General features: G+C 40.3%; 1 protein-coding gene across 1 annotated transcript in view; it reads left to right on the forward strand.

The window, feature by feature from the left end:
* Positions 1 to 7,272: 7,272 nt before the first annotated feature.
* AGT (angiotensinogen) overlaps positions 7,273 to 23,851 on the forward strand; it is a 35,281-nt gene continuing 18,702 nt past the window's right edge. Inside the window, exons 1-2 of the mRNA XM_089668543.1 lie at positions 7,273 to 7,400; positions 16,807 to 17,598. Coding sequence (XP_089524669.1) covers positions 16,821 to 17,598 — 778 coding nt within the window. The 5' untranslated portion in view covers positions 7,273 to 7,400; positions 16,807 to 16,820. The remainder of the gene's footprint in view (positions 7,401 to 16,806; positions 17,599 to 23,851) is intronic.

Consider the following 23,851-nt stretch of genomic DNA (forward strand, 5'->3'; position numbering starts at 1 on the left):
CATTGGTGTCAGTGGGAGGAATAGTGCCCCATCACTGGTGTCAGTGGGAGGAATAGTGCCCCATCATTGGTGTCAGTGGGAGGAATAGTGCCCCATCGTTGGCATCAGGGGGAGGAATAGTGCCCCAACATTGGCGTCAGTAGGAGGAATAGTGTCCCATCGTTGGTGTCAGTGGGAGGAATAGTGCCCCATTGTTGGTGTCAGTGGGAGGAATAGTGCTCCATCGTTGGTGTCAGTGGGAGGAATAGTGCCCCATCGTTGGTGTCAGTGGGAGGAATAGTGCCCCATCATTGGTATCAGTGGGAGGAATAGTGCCCCATCATTGGTGTCAGTGGGAGGAATAGTGTCCCATCACTGGTGTCAGTGGGAGGAAAAGTGCCCCATCATTGGTGTCAGTGGGAGGAATAGTGCCCCATCACTGGTGTCAGTGGGAGGAATAGTGCCCCATCATTGGTGTCAGTGGGAGGAATAGTGCCCCATCGTTGGCATCAGGGGGAGGAATAGTGCCCCAACATTGGCGTCAGTAGGAGGAATAGTGTCCCATCGTTGGTGTCAGTGGGAGGAATAGTGCCCCATTGTTGGTGTCAGTGGGAGGAATAGTGCTCCATCGTTGGTGTCAGTGGGAGGAATAGTGCCCCATCGTTGGTGTCAGTGGGAGGAATAGTGCCCCATCATTGGTGTCAGTGGGGGGAGGAATAGTGCCCCATCATTGGTAATAGTGACACCAATGATTGGGCACTATTCCTCCCACTGACACCAATGATACTTACCTTGCTGACCCCTGCTCCAGCCTGGGCTCGCTCGCTCCCTCCCTCTCTCATGGTACAAACACTTACCGGTCAGATGGCTTCCTTCTCCGGCCGCTATCCTCCTCTTCACTCGCTCGTGCTTCGCGGTGCCGCTCGGCTCCTCCTTTCCCAGCTCCACCTCCTCGCCGGTGATTGGCCGCCTGTGTGCCTCTCTTGAGCTACAGTTCCGGCGGCCAATCACCGACGAGGAAGGATTGATCCCGGGGGTGTGTCCAGATGACAGGAACGGCATGTCATCCCGCCCACACCTGCAGACGGATCAAGGAGCGGTGTCTCGGTTCCTAAGGCCATCGGAAATATGTGTTTTCCGATGGTCTTAGGCGACCCCTGGGAAAGTGTCGTTCGACCCCCAAAGGGGTCGCGACCCCCAGGTTGAGAACCGCTGGTATAGATACTGCAATTTATGCCATTTTTTTTGCTATATAGAGCTGCACTAGTTTAACTGACAATTGAGTGGTCATGCAATACAGTACATAAATGAAAGTTATGTCTTTTTTTTCACACAAATAGAGCTTTCTTTTCGTGGTATTTGGTCACCTGTGCACTTTTTATTTTTGGCGCTATAATCAAAAAAAGTTTTGAGACACATCTTTTTTTTAAAAAAAACTATTTTTTCTCATTTCTGTCATAAAAAATATCCCAAAAAACTAAAATTTCGTCAGAAATTTAGGCCAAAATGTATTCTGCTACATATTTTTGGTTAAAAAAAATAAAGTCTTTTAAAAGCCTGGAATTTTAAAAGGAATTTGATAAGAAGCATTGTGAGTATTTTTAAGATTTGTGAGGGGCTGAATTTTGTGGAGCCGGTCAATTCAGGGTCACCCCAAGGATGACAGAGTGTATTGTCATTGAAATGCATAAAACACATTATATTCTCATACCTATGCCTGGCCATGGCAGCAGAGAACACGGCATATGATGAATTGGGTCTGTGGACCAATACAACCGCAATTCATTTTTTTTAGTAATGCCCATGTTGAGGGTTAGGTCCAAAAAAAAATGTAATTCGGAAACCGTAATGAGTTTCCATGCGAATGGTCTGGCAAGGTTTGAATTTGGGTTGTCGGCAATAAATTGTTGTGCATATAAAATGCTTTGATCCACAATCAATGCATACAGATCTTCCATGAAAAACAGCTACAAAAAATCAAGGGGAGTAGTTAAATTTGCTATTTCCACCTGAATTCCAGGTTGGGCAGTGAATGGGGGAAGTACGGGTGTTGCAGAATTTGTGGGCTGACAATTGGGATTTGCAAGCACATCCAGAAGGATACTAGGGGCTCTACAGGCCTGTGTGCGAATTCTTGGTGGTTGCGGGACAATAACTTGTGCTCGCCACTGCACCAGCTTGTACTGCACTTATGGGACTCGCCACGTCACCAAGTCATACTGCAGTGCTGGTATTATTATTATTATACAGGATTTATATAGCACCTACAGTTTTCTCAGCGCCTTACAATATTACGGGAGACAATACAGCAAAAATACAGTTCAATAGAAGAGGGTTAGGAGGGTCCTGCCTCTTGGAGCTTACAATCTAAGAGGTATGTGAAAGACCAGGATGTACTAGGCCACTAGTACTCGCCAGTTCACCTAAAGGTAGCGTGGCATTAGTACTGGCACTCTGCTGCATATGAGAGTCATCAGAATTTACCGGCAAATTCTAACAGAGATCAGGCCTGATTCTGCAAACATTGCGGTCCCGCTGCATTTTTGGGGACGCTGTACTAATGTGAACACTGGTATGGTGCTGATCTGATCAAAGATATTGATCCTTTTAGATACTATACTAGAAATGGAGGTTTATTGTATATGAGCGTCTTCCTGGCAATCAAGGGGTTAAATGTGATGACTGGTGTACTGACGGGCAATCTGACTCTATCTGGGAGGGGCGTGAAAACCACAGGAGCGCGAATCACGTATATCTATGTGATTTTGCGCACCTGTGCCGCCCTGTAGCAGTATTTCTGGTATTGGGCGGTCAGGAGGCGGTTACATAAGCGGTTTGTATTATGGCGCTGCGTCACTTTAACTGATAATTGCGCGGTCATGCAACGCGCCACCAAAATGAATTTTACATCCTTTTTTCCCCATGAATTGGGCTTTCTTTCGGTATTTGATCGCCTGTGTGTTTTTTATGTTTTGCGTTATAAAAAAAAAAGAAAATTTTGAGAAAAAAAAAATATTTTGGACTTTTTGTTATAAAACATGTCCAGTAAAAAAATTTAAAAATCAAATTTCATCATACATTTATGCCATAATGTATTCTGTGACATGCCTTTGCTACAAAAAAAAATCCCAATACGTGTAAATTAATTTGTTTACGTGAAAGTTATAGCGTTTACAAATGGCGGTATAGATACTGGATTTTTTTTTGTATACTAATAATAGTGGCGATCATCAACCTATGGCGTCAATCAGTGACTTATGGCGGCGATCAGCGACTTATGGCGGGACTGCGGGACTGCAGCGGACATTCTGACACTGGGGGGAACTGACTTGGGGTCACTGACATCCCCAGTGACACCAGTACAGTGATCAGTGCAAAAAAAAAGCACTGACACTGTACTAATGGCACTGGGGAGGAAGCGGTTAACATTTTTAGGCAATCAAAGGGTTGTGTGAGGGGAATGTTTTAATAGTGGGCAGGGGTGTGTTCTTCACAGGAACACGCTGTCCCGGAAAGCTAAGCTCTGCTCTTCGGAACAGTGTGCTGGAAACTGACAGGGAGCAGTACTGCATTGAAAACAATGCAGCTGTTTGCTGGCAATTGCTGGGAACCGGCGGGTAATCACCGGCCGGGACCCGGTGATTGACACCCGCAGCCGCGATCGGTGTCGAGGGCAGAGCGGCCGCACGCCCCTACTATGTAAACAGGATGATGTTTATAAACGTGATCCTGCCTATAGGGGACGCTTTGCTGCAGTAAATGTACTGTGGGCGGTCCCCTAGTGGTTAAAAGTCCTTACAGGTTACCAGTTTAGAGTAACACAGGAGGTCTAGTGCTAGAATTATTGCTGTCGCTCTGATGTTCACAGCAATACCTCATGTGTGGTGTGATGACCATTTACATATGCATGCGGGAGCTACATATCCGTTCATAATTGTGCATGGGGGATGGGGTCACTTTATTTTTTTTAAATCTTATTGAATATTTTATTTTTTTCACACTGTCTCTTTATTTCTTTTGGATCCACTTTATTGCTATCACAAAGGAATGAACAACATCCTTTGTGATAGCTGGGGCCATGACAGATACTTTTACGGAGAGATATGAGGTCTCAGATCTATCACAGATCTCTCTTCTGCCTTCAAAAGCATCTCCTAGATTGTAAGCTCCAAGGAGCAGGGCCCTCCTATCTCTCTTGTATTGAACTGTATTGTTTCTGTATTGTCTTCCGTTATATTGTAAAGCACTGAGCAAACTGTTGGCGCTATATAAATCCTGTATAATAATAATAATCAAACAAACCAGAACTGAAAGTGACAAAATCTTTGTTGCTACCAGTTTCATTTATCACGGGGAATGAGGGGCCTCCTTTCCTCTGTGGCAGCCATATAGATAGATTGCAGTGGTCCCAGACTCCCTGATCACACTGGAGAAGTGGTTAAATAACATGATTTGGAGATACCTTAAACCTGTGAAGTGGCTCACCTGTAGAATGTATGAAAGCAAAAATGACAGCTGGCTAGCTTCATTGATAGCCATTTTCAAGACATACAGGCAAAGGATGGGGAGCTGGATTCTTGTACCAATGCAGAAAAAAAAAAAAAAAAGAATATTGTTCAATCTCCAAGCTCCAATCTTCCCTTCCACTGGGCTAGAATATGGTTCTAGCTCCTAGCAGCTAATGATTCTGTGTGGCTGCTTGAATCCTAGATGTGGGAAGTGTTAATTTAGTGGAGGTAGTATTACTGCCACTAAATGAATGGTTTGCAGCAGTATTAGCATGCAAACCTTGTCATTAAGCTTGCCCATTCGATGAACCGCGACCAAGTTGAGTTCATTGCAAACCTTGTATTTCAACAAGCTTGAACCTCATCCCTATTAGAAATTTTACCCTGCGTGCTGTCTGGTAAAACTATTGTTACTGGGAGAGCAAGTAAGCTGAAACCTCTAAAACACCCCTGGATAGCAGTATATACCTGGAATGAGATTTAATCCTTCCCCACAACACCCCAAAAAAGTTCTATCAGGACATAGATTTTATAGAGACAACACCATTCATATCAATATCAATATTTTCATAAGATTAGAGAGATGTGCATTTATCATATATAATTACATTATAATTTAGGTTAAGCAAGTTATTTACCTTATGTAGACAGGCAAAAGTGCTGAGACTGTTGTTGGGCACCGCCATCTTGGATATAATATCACCAACCCCAGCAGACTCATAGCTAACACTCAAGTGACATAAAAGTAGAGAGGTAAGGTGAAGGGAGGGGTGAAGTAGCTTGGCCAGCACAGACAGTAATTAGACACACCTAGAGGAAGAGGGTGCTATGATGTGCTTTATTTGTGCTGTGTTAGAGAATTGACTCTTCTTGAAGAAGTCAAGTTTGCTAGAAAATTCAGAGGTCGATTGCAAGCCTATAAAGATTTTTTATGCAAAGGAAAATCTGCATATAAGCATTTAAAGGATGAGTTCACCTTTTTGACAAAATAACAAATGTACATTTATTATTTTTGTCTGCAGGTGCCTGGAAAGCACTGCAGCAGTCATCAGTAGATCGCTGATGCCATGCAGGTCTCCGGCAGACCTCTCAGAATATCTGCGGGCTGTACGATCCAATGTATGGTCAAGCAGATATTCTGATAGGAAGCTTTAATGAACTACCACGGTGCTCGACAGTGCCATGGTAGATCATTGAAAACTATAAAGTGACAGCTGCTAAGGCTGCCAGGACTTGAAGGCACTCATTCACAGAACACTGTGAATAAGTGACATGGTCGTGTGGACGGAGCTGTTTTAAAATCTGACAGATAGTACGGTAAACTTTCTCCCCGTACTATCTGTCAGAGGAATGGGGGGCGGCAGGTGTGGCTGCAGCTATGGGAACATGTTACATGTTCCAACCTAAAAACAGGTGGAACATGGAACATGTTCCCAAACGTGAACTTATCTTTTTAGATACTAGATTTTTTTGTGCTTCTACCTGAAAGACATCTGTCCATGAATATGAATTGGCTTTCAAATAAAATGAAATATGAAAGAAAAAGAAGCAGTTCCGAGAGTTATGGTAATTCCAATGTTGTAAATCATCAAGAGCCTTGGTAGAATGTGAAGGCCCCGCAAGAACTAGAGATCACATCAATGGGCACAATCGAAAAATGCAGAGAATATATATAAACAAATAAAAAGAGGGGTGGGGGATTAGGGGAGAAGGAAGCGCGGGAAAGAGCAAAGGGACAACTGGGAAGGAGAAGAATGTCCTGACCCATCCAGACCAAAGACTCATAAATAGGGCTATGAATAGGCATCCATACCCACATACGCTCGTCCAGTGGTAGTAGTATTTAAATGTAGAAGGATAGAACAAAGCCATCCCTAATCAGCCAGGTATCACTGTACTGCTCTGCACAGTATAGGAATCACTGCACTGATATTTTTACCAAATTCATCTTTCACTACAATCTTTTAGAGCCCTGACACCACCACTGGACATACTAATTGTAAAGTTAACCTTAGAAACATTGTAAATAATTTGGTTTTTCATGTTTGCTTTTATTTAAAAATACTTCTTTAAATTGGTTCTAAAGTTTGAAGCTTTTCTTCTTACCTTCATGTGTTCTATGCATGAAGGTGAAAAACACTCTTCCAGGTTCTCTGTCTTCTCATTGGCAGCAGTGAGAGCCATTGGCTCCCGCTGCTGTCAATCACAGCCAGTAAGGAGGGAGTTGGGGCAGGGTCGAGCCACATTCTGTGTGTTATGGACACACAGAGTGGAGCTTGGGAGTGAGCACGCATGAGTGCCCCTATAGCAAGCAGCCTCTGTGGGGGCACTTGGAGAAAAGGAGGAGCCAAGGGAGCCAGTGGGGGACATGTGAAGAGGAGGATCAGGGTTGCTCTTGTGCAAAACCACTGAACAGAGCAAGTAAGTATAGTATGTTTTTTTTAAATTAACCTTTAATATCGCTTTAAAGAAAGTACTACTACTAAAAATTTACATTTGTACGTTTTGCATCGCTGTGCTTGTACTCTGAAACTAGTAAACATCAAAAACAAATTTTGTGAAATAAAATGTTTAACAGGAGAAGACAAATTTTTACTCTTGTGAAAGAACTCTATTTATTTTGTTTTTGTGCATCATGCCAAGATAATATGAAACAAAAGGTTCAACATTTGATGTTTGTTCTCTCTGCGGTTCATGAGGTCAGGCGGATGATGATAGTGCAAAAAAAAAAAAAGACATATATAAACAGCAAGTGTTCACAGAACATTCTGAGCACATAGGGTGGCCCACTAATCTGGGCTAATAAGTAACTGGAGTTATGCAACTTCTCATATAATATTTGAAGCAAATACATTTTTGTCAGTTTTCAAGAGAAAGAAAGGACACTTAATTGAAAGGAGAGATTTCAAAAAAGTAAGTAGGAGCATTCATGTTTTCATGCTATTCATTTTTAGTGGTATACCGAGCTATTAATTACAAAAGTAATGATCTTGCCCAAAAACGTTTTTTTCATAAAAACTGAAAATCTTTGAATGACATAATATAAAAATCACAAGGGTTATATTGCATGGAGAAGGCAATGGATTGCTATTCAATTAAATAAAAATATTCTAAAGAACATTTTTCACGATGTAAAATATTAACCAGTGTTCAAACAGACTGCAGGGTTTTAATAACTACTTTCTTGGAAACAAGTTTCAACTCTGTAATGGTCTTTGGATGTCTTGGCAAGAATTGTGCTTATCCTTCAATAATTGTTGCCTGCATGTCTACAGGCAACCTATAGGATATATTTGACTGAATTACTTCTATAATCTAACATATGTGTCAAAAGTAATTGCTTCTTCAAATACGTGCATTATTTTTTGCTATATTAATTTTTCTGATCATTTTCCAGTTATTTGCTTTATTACTAGAAAATTGCTCTTGACCCATATATGCCTTGGGTCATTTTCTGTTTGTGGCTAAGCATCTTGTACACCTCAAAAAATGGCCTACAATTTGCTAAAAAAATTTGTTTTGAGATTTCAGTTGTCATTTTAAAGCTTAAAAAGAAAGCAGTTATATAGCTGGTTATTAGCTCAATGCCTTTTTTTTTTTTACAAAAAAAAGTGAGAGGTGCCTCATGTTTTCATGCTAATAATTTTTAGTATAATGCAGGCAATAACAGATTGCCTAACTAGTTAAAATATTTTTCTTTTTTAAAATAACAAATTGATTATATTATATAATATTGATTACACAAATGCAAGGTCACGAAAAGTCACACCGTGGTTACTATGCAAGATTATTTAAAGTATAAGATGATAAAATTTTACTTAAATTTTTTTTAAAAATATTTAAAATTTGGCAATTCTATACATTCCTGAAGTTTCACAGAAATATATTTCCGATTTCTTTTTTATGGCTGCTAACATTTCTTTTGCTCTTTCTTGGAACTGTGACAAAGTTAACTTTGCTTTGGTAAAACCTAAACTTGTATGGATTATGATAAACAATAAGCTACAGTGCCTTGAAAAAGTATTCATACCCCTTGATATTTTCTGCATTTTGTCATGTTACAACCAAAAATGTAAAAGTATTTTATTGGGATTTTATTTGATAGACCAACACAAAGTGGTTTTACCAAAGCTGCATTCCATACAGAAAAAGACTTGCAGCTGTAATTGCAGCAAAAGGTGGTTCTACAAAGTATTGACTCAGGGGGGCTGAATACAAATGCACAGCACACTTTTCAAATATTTATTTGTAAAACATTTTGGAAACCATTTATCGTTTTCCTTCCACTTCACAATTATGTGCCACTTTGTGTTGGTCTATCAAATAAAATCCCAATAAAATACTTTTACATTTTTGGTTGTAACATGACAAAATGCAGAAAATGTCAAAATGCAGACAATATAAAATAAAATCCCAATAAAATACGTTTACATTTTTGGTATAACACGACAAAATGTGGAGAATTTCAAGGGGTATGAATACTTTTTCAAGGAACTGTACCAAGCACTCTGAATGACAAATAGACCCAGCTGCCATGCCCAAATTTTATTTTTTTCTTGATCATTCCCTAGCCTCTATTTTTCCTTCTTTCCCTTTTTAACACATTGCCTTTTTGCTTTCATTACAAACATGTTATTCTATAGAAACTCTTATTTTTCCATTCTTTGGTTTACCTGAATTTTGATGCAGTTGTGACTGTAGTTAGGAAACTGTACCTAAAGGAGATTTTTTTAGATTTCCTCAAACAAAACAGGTACATATTGATTTATTATATCACTGTAAATACACTCTGTATATACAATGATATCCTTTACCATGTTGTAAAATGAACAGGAAATTAGCTAATAAACAGCAGAGAAGCTAATGACATTTCTTTACTTGAACACATTTAGCGAGGAAAATATATAATCAGAACAAAAAATAAATCAGCAATATATATATTGTTTTGCTCAGAACAGTTTGTTTATCTGTGGAAAAAATTATGACTCAATGCTGAAAACTGTAGTCTGGTGTAAAATGAAAAAATGTTAGGTAATAGAAATTTGCTGTGTAATTTAATACACTTGCAGACAGTCCTGAACTATTCAGGTTGAACACCAGTAATGTTATATAACCTGGCAGCATGCATACCTATGAATAACCTCAAATCTCCTTGTCTTGCATGCACATGAAAAGCCTTGCCTTGCAAAAAAAACCAGCTTAAACATTACAAAAAAAACAGCTTAACATTTATCATGCGCTTTCACCAAAAACAAGCATAAACAACAGAAAAAAAAATATTTTTAAAAGTTAAAAAGCAGGCAAAACAAGTTTACTTAAAAAAGCCAGTGGCATTTCTAGACCACTGTACCCAGGACAGGTTACATTCCCCATGTTTCCTTTGCAATTATTCCTTCTCCCCCCCCCCCACATCCCTTTTCCCCTCTCCTTTTTCTCCCTCTCTATTCCTTTACCCTACTGTCCTTCATCCCCCTCTCCTCCCTTCTATTCCTTTTCTTTTTACCATCCTTCCCCTTATTTTTTTATACTTTTACACACTTTACTACTCCACTTCCAAACCTTTTCCTGGCTCTACATGAAGATAGTCTCTCTGATGAATATTGGTATATTAGATGAATGTGGTAAGATATTATGTTTCCCATCTCATTCTGCCACCAAAAATGGTTATGTATGGTCATATGTTGCACTTGTTTTTTAATATTATTTTGAATACGTGACAATTTTAACCTCTTGATGCTGGACACGTGCATATATATACAGCCACTTAGTGGGTGAGCCTCAATGCCAAGCAGCCGCATATATGCGGCCCTGTTCAAGCTACTTACCGTGCTGGGAGCGCGCTCCCTGCACTCTCCCAGCACGGTAGCTGGTGGTGATCTGTAAGTTCCCAATGCATACGTGCGATCAGGAGCTTTCTGATCATGTGATCGCTGTGACAGCCAACCATAACCTTTTTAGAACCCTTAAAGGGCCGGGAGGCGGTTGACGTCAAAGGGTTAATATTACGATTGCTGGATGGATGGCTATGTATTAGTGAGACTGAGAAATCATAGTTAAGAGTGTATAACCTCATATGCTGGAGAGCTAGTTTTTATTTATTGATATATAGGGTTATAATTGTGGTTTGATGTGTTTATTCTTCTAATATAACATATGTTTGTAAAATATACAGTATACAGTATATATACAGTTTCCGGGAAAATGTCATTGATAAACATAGGCATGCTCAAAATGGTCAACTGATCGAAAGAGACAGAAGGACATTGCACAGGATTGTGACCTGAAATAAGAAAAGAACTGCTGAAAAAAGTGACTGCTAAACGCATGCAGAATGGAAAAATTTGTTTCATTTTGGATCGATTCAATAAGCTACTAATTTCGTTACATTGAATTCGTAACATTCATTTTGTTTTGTTTATGACCAAATTAAAATTTTTCCAATGGATTCGAATCAAATCAAATTGATCCAAATTCATTGTGAAGAATAACTGGTTCGATTCTTTTCGAAATTCGAATTTCGGAAGGCTGTTATATTCTATTTTATTTTGATCTATCTTTTTGATATTCTATCCTATTCTTTTATTTTCTATTTTATTCTATTTGTTCTATTCTATTCTTTTATTTTCTGTTCTATTCTTGTCTATTCCTTTATTTTAGATTCTATTTTATTCTATTCCTTTATTTTAGATTCTATTTTATTCTTTTATTTTCTATTCTATTCTTTCTGGAATTCAAATATTGAAATAAGGCTATATTCTAACACTACTACACATAGTCTTTGAAGGAAATCAGCAATAGTTGGCAATATGTTTATATTTCAAATTCGATTCGAATTCAATGCAATTCGAATGTTGGATGAAATTTAGTTTCCTTATTTCAGATTTGTTTAAATTCATTACTATGGTAATTCGGAGATTCAGCTACATCTGAATATTCAAATAATGAAAATTTCATCCACATTTCGATTCAGAACAAACTGAACCGCACATGTCTAATGAATGCAGAGCTCAGTCGCAGTCCTGGGAAGATTTAGATTGTGCTCTGCAGTCACTTTTGCAGCAGTTTTTTTCATATTCTTGGTCACAATTCTGCGCAATGTCCTTTTGTCACTTTTGGTCAGTTGATCATGTTGACCGTGTTTGTGCTTAACAGGTGTTTTCCCAGAAACTGTAGTTGTCTCATCATACAGCAAAAGAATGTTACATCACTTCCGTTTTCACTTCCTGCTGGCAGCACTGGTGTCGCTGGTTCGAATCCCAACCACGGTACCACCTGCCTGGAGTTTGCATGTTCTCCCTGTGCCTGCGTGGGGTTCCCCCGGGTACTCCGGTTTCATCCCACACTCCAAAGACATGCTGGTGGGTTAATTGACTCCTGTCTAAATTGGCCCTAGTATGTGTATGTATGAATGTGAGTTAGGGACCTTAGATTGTACGCCCCTTGAGGGGCACTGTTTACATCTGGAGGAAAAGAGAATTTAACCTCCACCTACAGAAAGGCTTCTTCATAGTAAGAGCAATGAAAATGTGGAATACACTCCCTCAAGAACTAGTTCTGCCTTGCTCAGTAGATTGTTTTAAAAAAAAGAACTGGATGCATTCCTAAATGCACAAAATATAACTGGATATTAATATGTATAGGTGATAATATCAGAGATTGTTGATTCAGGGAATATCCAATTGCCTTCAGGGGATTCAGGAACAAATTTTCCCCCTGCTAGAGCAAATTGGGCCATGCTTTAAAGGGTTTTTTTGCCTTCCTCTGGATCAACCATGGGTATAGGAGGTTTTATATTTTCTATTTATTTTTTTCTGTTAGTTTAACTAGATGGACTTTTTTCCCCCACCTCTGACACAGATATTTCATTCTCCATTCTCACACAGGGTCTCTAAAGATGTTAGCTAGTCAGGAAACTGACTATCACATTTTGAGAGACCCTAAAATCAGAGGCTTTTACTAAAAATTAAAAAAAAAAATGAAAATAAATAAATAAAATAAATAAAAACTCTAAAAAAAAGTTGTTGTTTTATTGAGTTAATGTTCTATTATTCCTGTGTTTTACTGTTAACCATTGTTGTTTGCTTTGCAAGAACACCATTTAGCGGCAGCACCGATCTGTTTATTCTGACAGCAACAGGGTCTTGTTCTCAGAATATATGTCAGTGCGTGCAGCACTGCTGGATGAGATTTTTCATCCGCAGTTAAAGAAAGAACATAAATACCCAAACATGGGGGCCTGGGGAGATCAGTGGGTGGATCGCCCCTATGTTTCGGCATATATTTGTTTCTGGCAGAGATTTCTTCATCTACATTGATCGATGTGAATGGAGGAATATCTTAGGTTCTTTTTTTGTTCAGCCCACAGACTGCATGAAAAAAAAAACATTGCATATATGCCCAACAAGGACCAGTGATGTACTGGTATGTCACCGAACTTTGAGTGGTTAAAAAAAAAACATTATATGTATGCCCCGACATTAGAAGTGGGTGGTTGCAGAGCAGTGTATTCTAATAGTGGGTATACCACTGCTGGACTTTGAGTGGTTATACCGGGATGATTCCTGCAGCTAGAGGCATCATCCTGCTATTGTTCTCTTCAGCCAATGGTCGGATTTCATGTAAAAGCAATCCTAGTGGCTAATTAGCCACTGTATTGCTTTTACAAGCAGTCAAAAAGGATGCCCCCCCCCCTTCGCCGCCTTCCACAGCTTTCTAGGACAGTCCCATCCCACCAGGAAACCGAAGAATGTAGCTGGTGGTTCTGCCTGCTGTCTATAGAGCTGATTAGAGACCAGAACAGTTTCAATCATCTCTATGGTCTAAGAAACCGGAAACTCTTAGCATTTCATCACTTTGGTTTTGCAGGATATAAACAAGACCATTTTTAAAATAGGAATGCATCTGATCACACTAATCTTGGTGTGATCAGATGCTTTAAGAGCAGAGGAGAGATCTAGAGTCTAATAGACTCCAGATTTACATAGTTACATAGTAAGTCTGGCTGAAAAAAGAGAAAAGTCCATCCAGTTCAACCATAAAAAAAGGTTATAATCCTACACCCACAGTTGATCCAGAGGAAGGCAAAAAACCCAAGAAAGCATGATCCAATTTGCTCCTGGAGGGGAAAAAAATTGTTCCTGATTTCTCAGAAAAGAGTACTTGTCACTGCCTATTGCTATCATAGGGAATATTTACATTCCCTGTGATAACAAAAACAGTGATCAAAAAAATAAATACATACAAGGGACAGTGTAAACATAAAAAATTTAAATAATAATAAACAAAAAATGAAAGCACCCCTGTCCCCCCCGCGCTCACGCACAAAAGGCATTGGCCCCCGTGTCAATATGTAAACAGCGGTTGCACCATGCATGTGAGGTATCGCCGTGAACGTCAGATCAAGGGCAGTATTTATAGCAGTAGAACCTCTTGTGTAAATCTAAAGTGGTAGCCTGTAAAGGATTTTAAAGCGTCACCTAAGGATATTACTTGGCTAGACTGCGAAAGTCTCTCCCATGCGGTATCCCCATACCCAGGAGAAGTAGCAGAATGTGTTTTCTGGTGTAATTCCACCAAGTGTGAGCAATAAAACATTTGAATGACAATTGTGTGTAAAAAGTTTTTTTCTCTCATTTACCAAAAACTTGTGGGAAAGTACATGGATCAGTTGTCCTGGTCCCTTTGCGGAGAAACAGCCCCAAAGCATGATGTTGCTACCCCCATGCTTCACAGTAGGTATGGTGTTCTTTGGATGCAACTCAGCATTCTCTCTCTTCCAAACACGACGAGTTGTGTTTCTACCAAACAGTTCTATTTTGGTTTCATTTGACCATATGACATTCTCCCAATCCTCTTCTGGATCATCCAAATGCTCTCTAGCAAAGTTCAGACGGGCCCAGACATGTACTGGCTTAAGCAGGGGGACACGTCTGGCACTGCAGGATCTAAATCCCTGGCGGCTGTTATGATCCGCCAGGTGGTGCCTCCGGCAGCCCACTGGACAGACCTACCCAAAGTGTGGAATCTAAGTCCCGGTCTGTGCTTTCACCAGGGCCCCTGATGGTGGGGATGGACTTGTAACAGACCAGGGCCAGGTCATGACCTCTGAGCAGACCCACCAGTGGCAGAGGCAACCTCCGGGGATGTATAGGTACCGGGAGAGCCAGATGTGAGGAGGACGGCGGGACCGAGCAGGATGGGTCACAAGCAGCGGTCCCGTGGGGTAAGCGAGGTACAGAATCGGCAGGCAAAGAGTAGTCAGGTCACACGCAGGGTCAGCAGGATAAGTCAGTCCGCAGATAGGTCAAACAAGCCGAGGATCAGGAGAAGAGAAGGCAGAGTAGTCAGGGCAATCCGAGTCAAATACAGGAGAAGGCAGCGTAGTCAGGACAATCCGGGTCAAAGCACAGGAGAAGGCAGCGTAGTCAGGGTCAAAATGCAGGTACAGAAACTCAGGATCACAGACAGACCTTGCGGCAATTAGTGACAGTGCAGGGCATCTTTAAATATTGCGCCCTGCACTGTCATTGGCCATCCAGGACGCGCCCGTGGGCTGTCATTGGCCGCCCGAAGCGCGCCTGCGGCTCCTACTGCACATGCGCGGCGTCCTGTCAGCTGCGGCCCGCCGGGACCTAGTGCTTGTGTCCCGGCGTGAGCCGCCGCCAGTGCGCGTGCGCTGGAAGAGGAGCCGCCGTGATCCCTGACAGCAGCGTAGTGTGTTACTGATGGTAGCCTTTGTTACGTTGGTCTCAGCTCTCTAAAGGTCATTCACTAGGTCCCCCCGTGTGGTCCTGGGATTTTTGCTCACCGTTCTTGTGATCATTTTGACCCCACGGGGTGAGATCTTGCATGGAGCCCCAGATCGAGGGAGATTATCAGTGGTCTTGTATGTCTTCCATTTTCTAATTACTGCTCCCACAGTTGATTTGTTTACACCAAGCTGCTTGCCTATTGCAGATTCAGTCTTCCCAGCCTGGTGCAGGTCTACAATATTGTTTCTGGTGTCCTTCGACAGCTCTTTGGTCTTCACCATAGTGGAGTTTGGAGTGTGACTGTTTGAGGTTGTGGACAGGTGTCATTTATACTGATAACAAGTTCAAACAGGTGCCATAGATACAGGTAATGAGTGCAGGACAGAGAAGCCTCTTAAAGGAGAAGGTACAGGTCTGTGAGAGCCAGAAATCTTGCTTGTTTGTAGGTGACCAAATACTTATTTTCCACCATAATTTGCAAATAAATTCTTTCCAAATCAGCCAATGTGATTGTCTGGATTTTGTTTTCTCATTTTGTCTCTCATAGTTGAGGTCTACCTATTATGCCAATTACAGGCCTCTCTCATCTTTTTAAGTGGGAGAACTTGCACAATTGGTGGCTGACTAAATACTTTTTTGCCCCACTGTAGTTTAGGGTGTCTACTTTCCAAAAAGGGGTAATTTGGGGGGGGCTGAGTTGTGCTATCCTGGAATTTCAGAGCCTCTCAAACTGTGATAGGTAGTGAGGAAGTGAAATGAGGAATTTACACACCATGCAAAAGGGATAATTGGATTTCAGGCTCCTGTATGCGCCTATGGCATGTGTGAGCAATAATTTTGTGGGTTTTTCTTGTCATTTTCCAAAAACTTGTGGAAAAAAAAATGTTCCATGGACTCAAAATGCCTCTCAGCAAATAGCCTAGGGTGTCTACTTTCAAAAAAGGTGTCATTTGGAGGGTGTTTGTACTGCCCTGGCATTTTAGCATCTCAAGAAATGTGATAGGCAGTCAGAAAGTAAAAGCTGCGTAAATTCTAGTATCTATACCATAGTTTGTAGATGCTATAACTTTCACACAAACCAATGAATATACACTTATTGGGATTTTTGTTTTTTACCAAAAACATGTAGCAGGATACATTTTGGCTTAAATTTATGAATACATTTGAGTTTATTGGATTTTTTTTTAACAGAAAGTAGAAAATGTTTTTTCATTTATATCACAAAAAATAAAAGACCCAGAGGTGATCATATACCACCAAAAGAAACCTCTATTTGTGTGAAAAAAAGGACATATGTTTAGTTTGGGTACAACATTGCATGACCGCGCAATTACCAGTTGAAATAACACAGTGCCGAATAGCAAACAATGGCCAGGTCATTAAGGGGGGTAAATTGTCAGGAGGGCAAGTGGTTAATATCTAAGTGGACATAAGAAAAGTAAAAACAAAATTAAAATGTTTCTTAATAAATCTCTTTTTAACAACACCAATCTGTAAATTAAATGCTAACATGTGTCTGCTTGAAAAAAAAAAGAGTTTTTAACATATTTACTGTTTTATTTTTACAGATCTGCATTTAACAATGCATCTCCAAAATATTCTGTTGTGCTTGATTGCGTCCCTTGACTTATCCACATGCAATCGTGTCTATGTTCATCCGTTCAACCTATTTGCGTACAACAAAAGTGAATGTGAACATATACAAACACAAAATAACACAATAGAAAAAACATTCCTGCCAATCCCTATTGATACAGAGATCACATCTGAAGAGAAAATATGGAAAGTCAAAATCTATCCAGGAGCATTTCATTTTGGTTACCTTGAAAGCTTTCTGACTTCGCTTATTAATGTTTTGGGTCTTCGAGCCTTTGAGGCTTTGAAAGAAATATATACAAGTAACACTATCCTTCTGCCCTCAACAAATTTTTATTGGTCAATGGTGTCTTTTTATCTTGGTGCTTCTGAAGAAACTGCTATGAGTTTGCAGGAACTTTTAGGGTTTGAACATCCATCTGGAAGCACAAGCTGCACTTCTCAAGTAAATGGATTAAAAATAATGTCAAAATTAAAAACCATTGACAGAGCTCTCTTTTCTAAAAATGGCAGCATTTCAGTGTGGAAAACAGTCTGCATTTTTGTCTCTCCAGGGGTCCCCTTGTCTGAAACCTATATTCATGACTTGGAACCATCTGCTGATCACTTGTATATAAGAGCTGTAAACTTCACAAATTCAGAAAGGGCAGTAAATGTAGTCAATGAATTTTTGGATAATCAACTACCCAAAAAAACAAAATCTGGACTGACATCATTTGATGAAACATCCAATTTTATGTACATTAGCCACATTTATTACAAAGGTAGGTAAACCTGTTGCCAAATCTAAATTATTTATGACAAATGTTAGCATGGTCAGCACAATGTAAAATTAAATCTTGTAATAGTTTATCAATGCACAAGTATATAGAGCAACCCAGTAACAAGAATATAACTAGTGACTTTCTCAATAGACTAGCTACATGTAATACTAGAGCAAATTGTTTGTGTATAAAGGACTATGATACTCATACCAACAGATCACATATTTAGTATTCTATCTTTAACACAGACTGTTCTTATAAACACATACAAAAATATCCTAATATGTCCTAAATGCATTGGCACCTGGTAAATGTTCTTGGTTTTTTAGGCCTCTCCTAGAGTAGCTGATTTAGGGCCACATATATTCAGGTTTTATATGTTGGGTGAGTGTACACTATAGTAGGTTTTCTGTCAGATCTAGTTGTACCCAAACATTATTACAGCTCCCTATGTAAAACCATATTTGCCTCTGGGAAATTGGCCGATAAATGGTTTACAAAATCTGTTGCTATGCTAGCTAAAATGGATTACCAAAATTAAAACCCAGTCTATGTTTTGATATGGTTCTTGAAAAGCAACACCAGCCAAAATGGCTATTTTGTATAATGGGGAAGAATTAAAATCCATAAAGCTACCTGTGCCCCCCTTGAGACTACTGTGTTCAAATAAACGCATGTTACTGTAACATGCCCTAACACACACCTCTGTTAGAGATGTGATTTATAGGGATTGGTACTTCAGTGCACTCTACAGTATAGTAATTGCCAATGCAAAATACATGGAAACACAACCCAATGCCATGTGTTGTGGTGCACCAGGGTCTACCAAAAAAAAAAAAAAGGTCATGTCAGTTTTTTGGTCTGTTATGGTGCACTGGGGCAGCTCATTCATAATGAATGAGCTGCCCTAAACCACTGTGGGTTAGCATTGCACATGGACTTGATAAGTCTAAATGCACCTGTGAGGTCACATTTTTGCAGCACAGGCACAAATAGCAATATAAAAACACAAGAGTGGAGAAGAGTTAGACCCTCTGTTAGGTTTTAATGATTCTGTGGAAAAGGAAAATCTCTAAGAAAGGAACAAAGAGCACAACAAAAACAAAAATATGAATATAAAGGTTTGTGAGTCACCATGGCACAGACAGCCAAACGGGGACACATGGGGTCCCCCCTTAATCCATACCAGATCCTTTATCCAGGCATACAACCTGGCTGACAAGGAATATTGGGTAATACTAGGCCACATGCCCTTAACATTGAGAGGGTACCTTGCCAGGAAAGAGTGGTGAAGCATTCCCCCCCCCCCCCCCCTGCAAGGCATCTTGTCCTCATGTTGAGTTCAAAATAATAGCAGTCAGACATCACTAACCTGATCAATCACTGTTTTTGGTAGAAATTATATTTCTACATGGCAACAATTTACTAGCAGGTGTAGTTGAGTAATAGAAATCTGACTCTGTGCAATTGAATCACTAATTGAAAGGGGCATGTTCAAAATAATAGCAGTGTGGAGTTCTATTAGTGAGGTCATTCATTCTTTGAAAAACAGGTGGCAATTATTGCCCTTATTTAAGGAAGAAAGGCAGCAAATGTTGTACATGCTGGTTACAGTGCATTTCTCTGTGAAATTCTGAGGAAAATGGGTCGTTCCAGGCAATGTTCAGAAGAACAGCGTACCTTGATTAAAAAATTGATTGGAGAGGGGAAAACATGTTAAGAAGTGCAGAAAATGATAGGCTGCTCAGCTAAAATGATCGCAAATGCTTTAAAATGGCAACCAAACCTGAAAGACGTGGAAGAAAGCAAAAAACTACCATTCGAATGGGATAGAAGAATAGCCAAAATGGTAAGGACTCAGCCAACAATCAGCTGAGATCAAAGAAGGTCTAAAGTTACCTGTGAGTACTGTTACAATTAGAAGACGCCTATGTGAAGCCAAGCTATCTGCAAGAAGCCCCGCGCAAATTCCCACTGTTGAAAAAAAGACATGTGCTGAAGAGGTTACAATTTGCCAAAGAGCACATTGACTGGCCTAAAGAGAAATGGCGCAACATTTTGTGGACTGATGAAAGTAAGATTGTTCTTTTTGGGTCTAGTGGCCGGAGACAGTTTGTCAGACGACCCCCAAACACTGAATTCAAGCCACAGTACACTGTGAAGACAGTGAAGCATGGTTGCGCAAGCACCATGATATGGGGATGTTTCTCATACTACGGTGTTGGGCCTATTTATCACATACCAGGGATCATGGATCAGTTTGAATACATCAGAATACTTGAAGAGGTCATTGCTGCCTTATGCTGAAGAGGAAATGCCCTTGAAATGGGTGTTCCAACAAGACAACGACCCCAAATATACCAGTAAACGTGCAACATCTTGGTTCCAGACCAACAAGATTGACGTTATGGAGTGGCCAGCCCAATCCCCGGATCTTAATCCAATAGAAAACTTGTGGGGTGACATCAAAAATGCAGTTTCTGAGGCAAAACCAAGAAATAGAGAAGAACTGTGGAATGTAGTCCAATCATCCTGGGCTGGAATACCTGTTCACAGGTGCCGGAAGTTGGTTGACTCCATGCAACAGAGATGTACAGCAGTTCTCAGAAACAGTGATTATACAACTAAATATTTATTAAGTGATTCAAAGGAAAGCAAAATCTTCAAACATTTTACAGTTTATATAGTGAATGTTTGAGTTTGTAAAGAAGAATACAAACACTGCTATTTTTTTGAACAGTCTAATATTCACTTGTCTTCAATTTTTTTGGAGGAACAACACAAAGTTGATATATTTTTCTTCATGTTTTGATTTGGAATAGAATGTGTAGTGTTCCCAATGCATTTGTGTATATGGAAATAAAAGCTATTAGAAGGATTTTGAGCATTATTCACTTTTTTCAACACACTGCTATTATTTTGAACACAACTGTATATATATATATATATATATATATATATACACTGCTCAAAAATTAAAGGAACACTTGTTAATGAGTATAGCATCAAGTTAATTAAACTCCTGGGATATTGATCTAGTCAGTTAAGTAGCAGAGGGGGTTGTAAATAATTTTCAGCTGCTTTGGTGTTAATGAAATTAACAACAGGTGCACTAGATGGGCAACAATGAGACAACCCCCAAAATAGGAATGGTTTTACAGGTGGTGGCCACTGACATTTTTTTCCCTACTCATCTTTTCTGACTGTTTTTCACTAGTTTTACATTTGGCTAGGGTCAGTGTCATTACTGGTAGCATGAGGCGATACCTGGACCATACAGAGGTTGCACATGCAGTCCACTCCTCCAGGATGGCACATCAATATGTGCCATTGCCAGAAGGTTTGCGGTGTCTCCCAGCACAGTCTCTAGAGCATGGAAGAGATTCCAGGAGATAGGCAGTTCCTCTAGGAGAGCTGGACAGGGCCATAGAAGGTCCTTAACTCATCAGCAGGACTGGTATCTGTTCCTTTGTGCAAAGAGGAACAGGATGAGCACTGCCAGAGCCCTACAAAATAACCTCCAGCAGGCCTGAGGGCCGGACGTCCTCTGGTGGGCCCTGTGCTCACTGCCCGGCACCATAGAACTCGATTGGCATTTGCCATTGAACACCAGAATTGGAAGGTCCGCCACTGGTGCTCTGTGCTTTTCACAGATGAGAGCAGGTTCACCCTGAGCACATGTGAAAGACAGGAAAGGGTCTGGAGAAGCTGCGGAGAATGTTATGCTGCCTGTAACATCATTCAGCATGGCCATTTTGGTGGTGGGTAAGTGATGGTCTGGGGAGGCATATCCATCGAGGGACACACAGACCTTTACAGGCTAGACAATGGCACCCTGACTGCCATTAGATATCAGGATAAAATCCTTGCACCCATTGTCAGACCCTACGCTGGTGTAATGGGTCCCGGGTTCCTCCTAGTGCATGACAATGCCTGGCCTCATTAGGCAGTTCCTGGAGGATGAAGGAATTGATACCATTGAATGGCCCCCACACTCGCCTGACCTAAATCCAATAGAACACCTCTGGGATATCATGGTTCGGTCCATCCAACTCCGCCATGTTGCACCTCAGACTGTCCAGGAGCTCAGTGATGCATAATTTTTTACTTTGATTTTCGGGGCATTTTTGAATTCAATCCTTTGTTGGTTGATAATTTTCATTTCCATCAAATGATGGGGCATCCTTACATTCCTAACACATTACCCAGTCCATATCAGTATAGATATCCAGCATGATATTTTTCCTCACTGAGATCTGATGTGTTTTCAGTGTTCCTATAATTTTTTTGAGCAGTACATACTGTATATATATATATATATATATATATATATATATATATATATATATATATGTTGTTTGTTTTTTTTGTCTATAAATGCTATAGAAAATAAAAACATATTTCCAAGAAAGTATTGACAAAAGAAAGTCTAGTTTGCCAACCCCCTCCAACAAACGTTTTACCTATTACTTTTCAGTTTTGGAAGCTGCCATCCTGGACTCTTTTGATCTGCAGTTGCCATGGGTGCTGCACATGTGATCATTTATGATCCCAGCCATTAGATGGTTTGACAGTTTGGTTGATAGTACAGGCAAATGTGACCGTTAGCATTCATGGCATATCTTGAAAGTAACTATTTTTGTAACCAATTAAATCAGTGGATTTAGTTCTGCTTTAAGTATTTATTATTATTATACATTATATAGCGCCAAAATGTTTGCTCAGCGCTGTACATTATAGTGGGGGACAGTACATGAGACAATACAGTAACAAGACAAAACATGAGGGATTCGAGGGCCCTACTCTTTCGAGCTTAAAATCTAGGAGGGAGGGGATAGTGGTACAGGAGGAAGTGGCTGTTGGGGATGGAGTAGTAGGAGGAGTGTAGAGTGTAGATCAGCAATTAGGTGAGGGTGGGGTAGGCTTCCCTGAAGAGATGGGTTTTCAGGGTGCGCTTAAAGGTGAGGAGGGAAGGTGACAGTCTGATGGATTGGGGTAGAGAGTTCCAGAGGATGGGGGAAGTCCTGGAGAAGTTCTGCAGTCAGGCGTGAAAGGTGGAGACCAGGGAGCAGGAAAGTAGGAGGTCTTGTGAGGAGCGAAGATTACGGGTAGGGTGGTATTTGGGTATCAGGTCGGTGAGATAGTTTGGGGCAGCTTTATGAATGGCTTTGTATGTCAGTGTTAGTAGTTTGAATTTAATGCTTTGGGCAATTGGAAACCAGTGGAGGGATTGGCAGAGGGGGGTGGCGGATACTGAGCGGTTAGTAAGGTCAATGAGTCTGGCCGCTGAGTTCAGGATAGACTGAAGCGGGGATAGTCTGTGATGAGGTAGGCCAGTGAAGAGCGAGTTGCCGTAGTCGAGTCGTGAGATAATAAGGGAGTGAACGAGTTGTTTAGTAATGTCTGGGGTTAGGAACGTACGTATTTTGGAGATGTTGCGGAGATGGAGCCTGCATGAGTTTGCAGTTAAGTAGTTTGAAGTTATCTACAGTTTTAGCTACATTAACACTACTCATTTTGAAACTAACACTGGTTATAACAGAAAAACTCTTCATTTGATTTTTTTTGTCTATAGAGTACTGTATATACAAAATAAAATTATTTTTGCAAAACGGTATTGCCAAAAGAAAGTCTAGTTTAATGCTGAAAAAATAGGCCAACAGCAGAGATGTAAACACTGCTCAAGTCAATAAGGATATAAATGTACAAGAACTGTAGTTAAGTAGTTAAAGCAGAACTCTCTGCAAAACTATTATTGTTTACATACATTCATCATGTGTATTCTTAGTTGAATCTTGACGTGTTTTGTGTATTTCTTCCAGATCTGTGTAGTAATCCAGTGTAAAACTTTACCTCTGTGCAGGAGCTTCCTGTAATAAAATCAGTCACTACTATTCTCTCTCCTTGTGCAAGGTCACTGGTCTTGAATCCACTCCTTCTGTAGTTTTCTGTAGGCAGCCTGTAGTGGGTGGAGCCTGCCCACAGCTCTAATCTCTGTACAGGCTGTGTACAACACAGTGACGATGTCACCACTACTTTCACAAGAGAATATCTCGGTTTGTAAAAGTATGCCATGCACACAAATAGGATATGTAACCTTTGCAGATATTAAGAAATCTATTTGAGTGAAAGTATTTGTGCCTGAAGTTTAACTTTAAACTGTGCTACTGAACCAGAACTACAAATCTGGAATAGAAATACACATAAAAGAAGAATCATATGTTTTATTTATTTATTTCAGGTACTTGCAGTA

The sequence above is a fragment of the Staurois parvus genome, unplaced genomic scaffold, assembly GCF_062004578.1.
Source record: "Staurois parvus isolate SC_StPar_1 unplaced genomic scaffold, SC_StPar_1.0 ptg000059l, whole genome shotgun sequence".
In the NCBI taxonomy this organism is placed as follows: Eukaryota; Metazoa; Chordata; class Amphibia; order Anura; family Ranidae; genus Staurois; species Staurois parvus.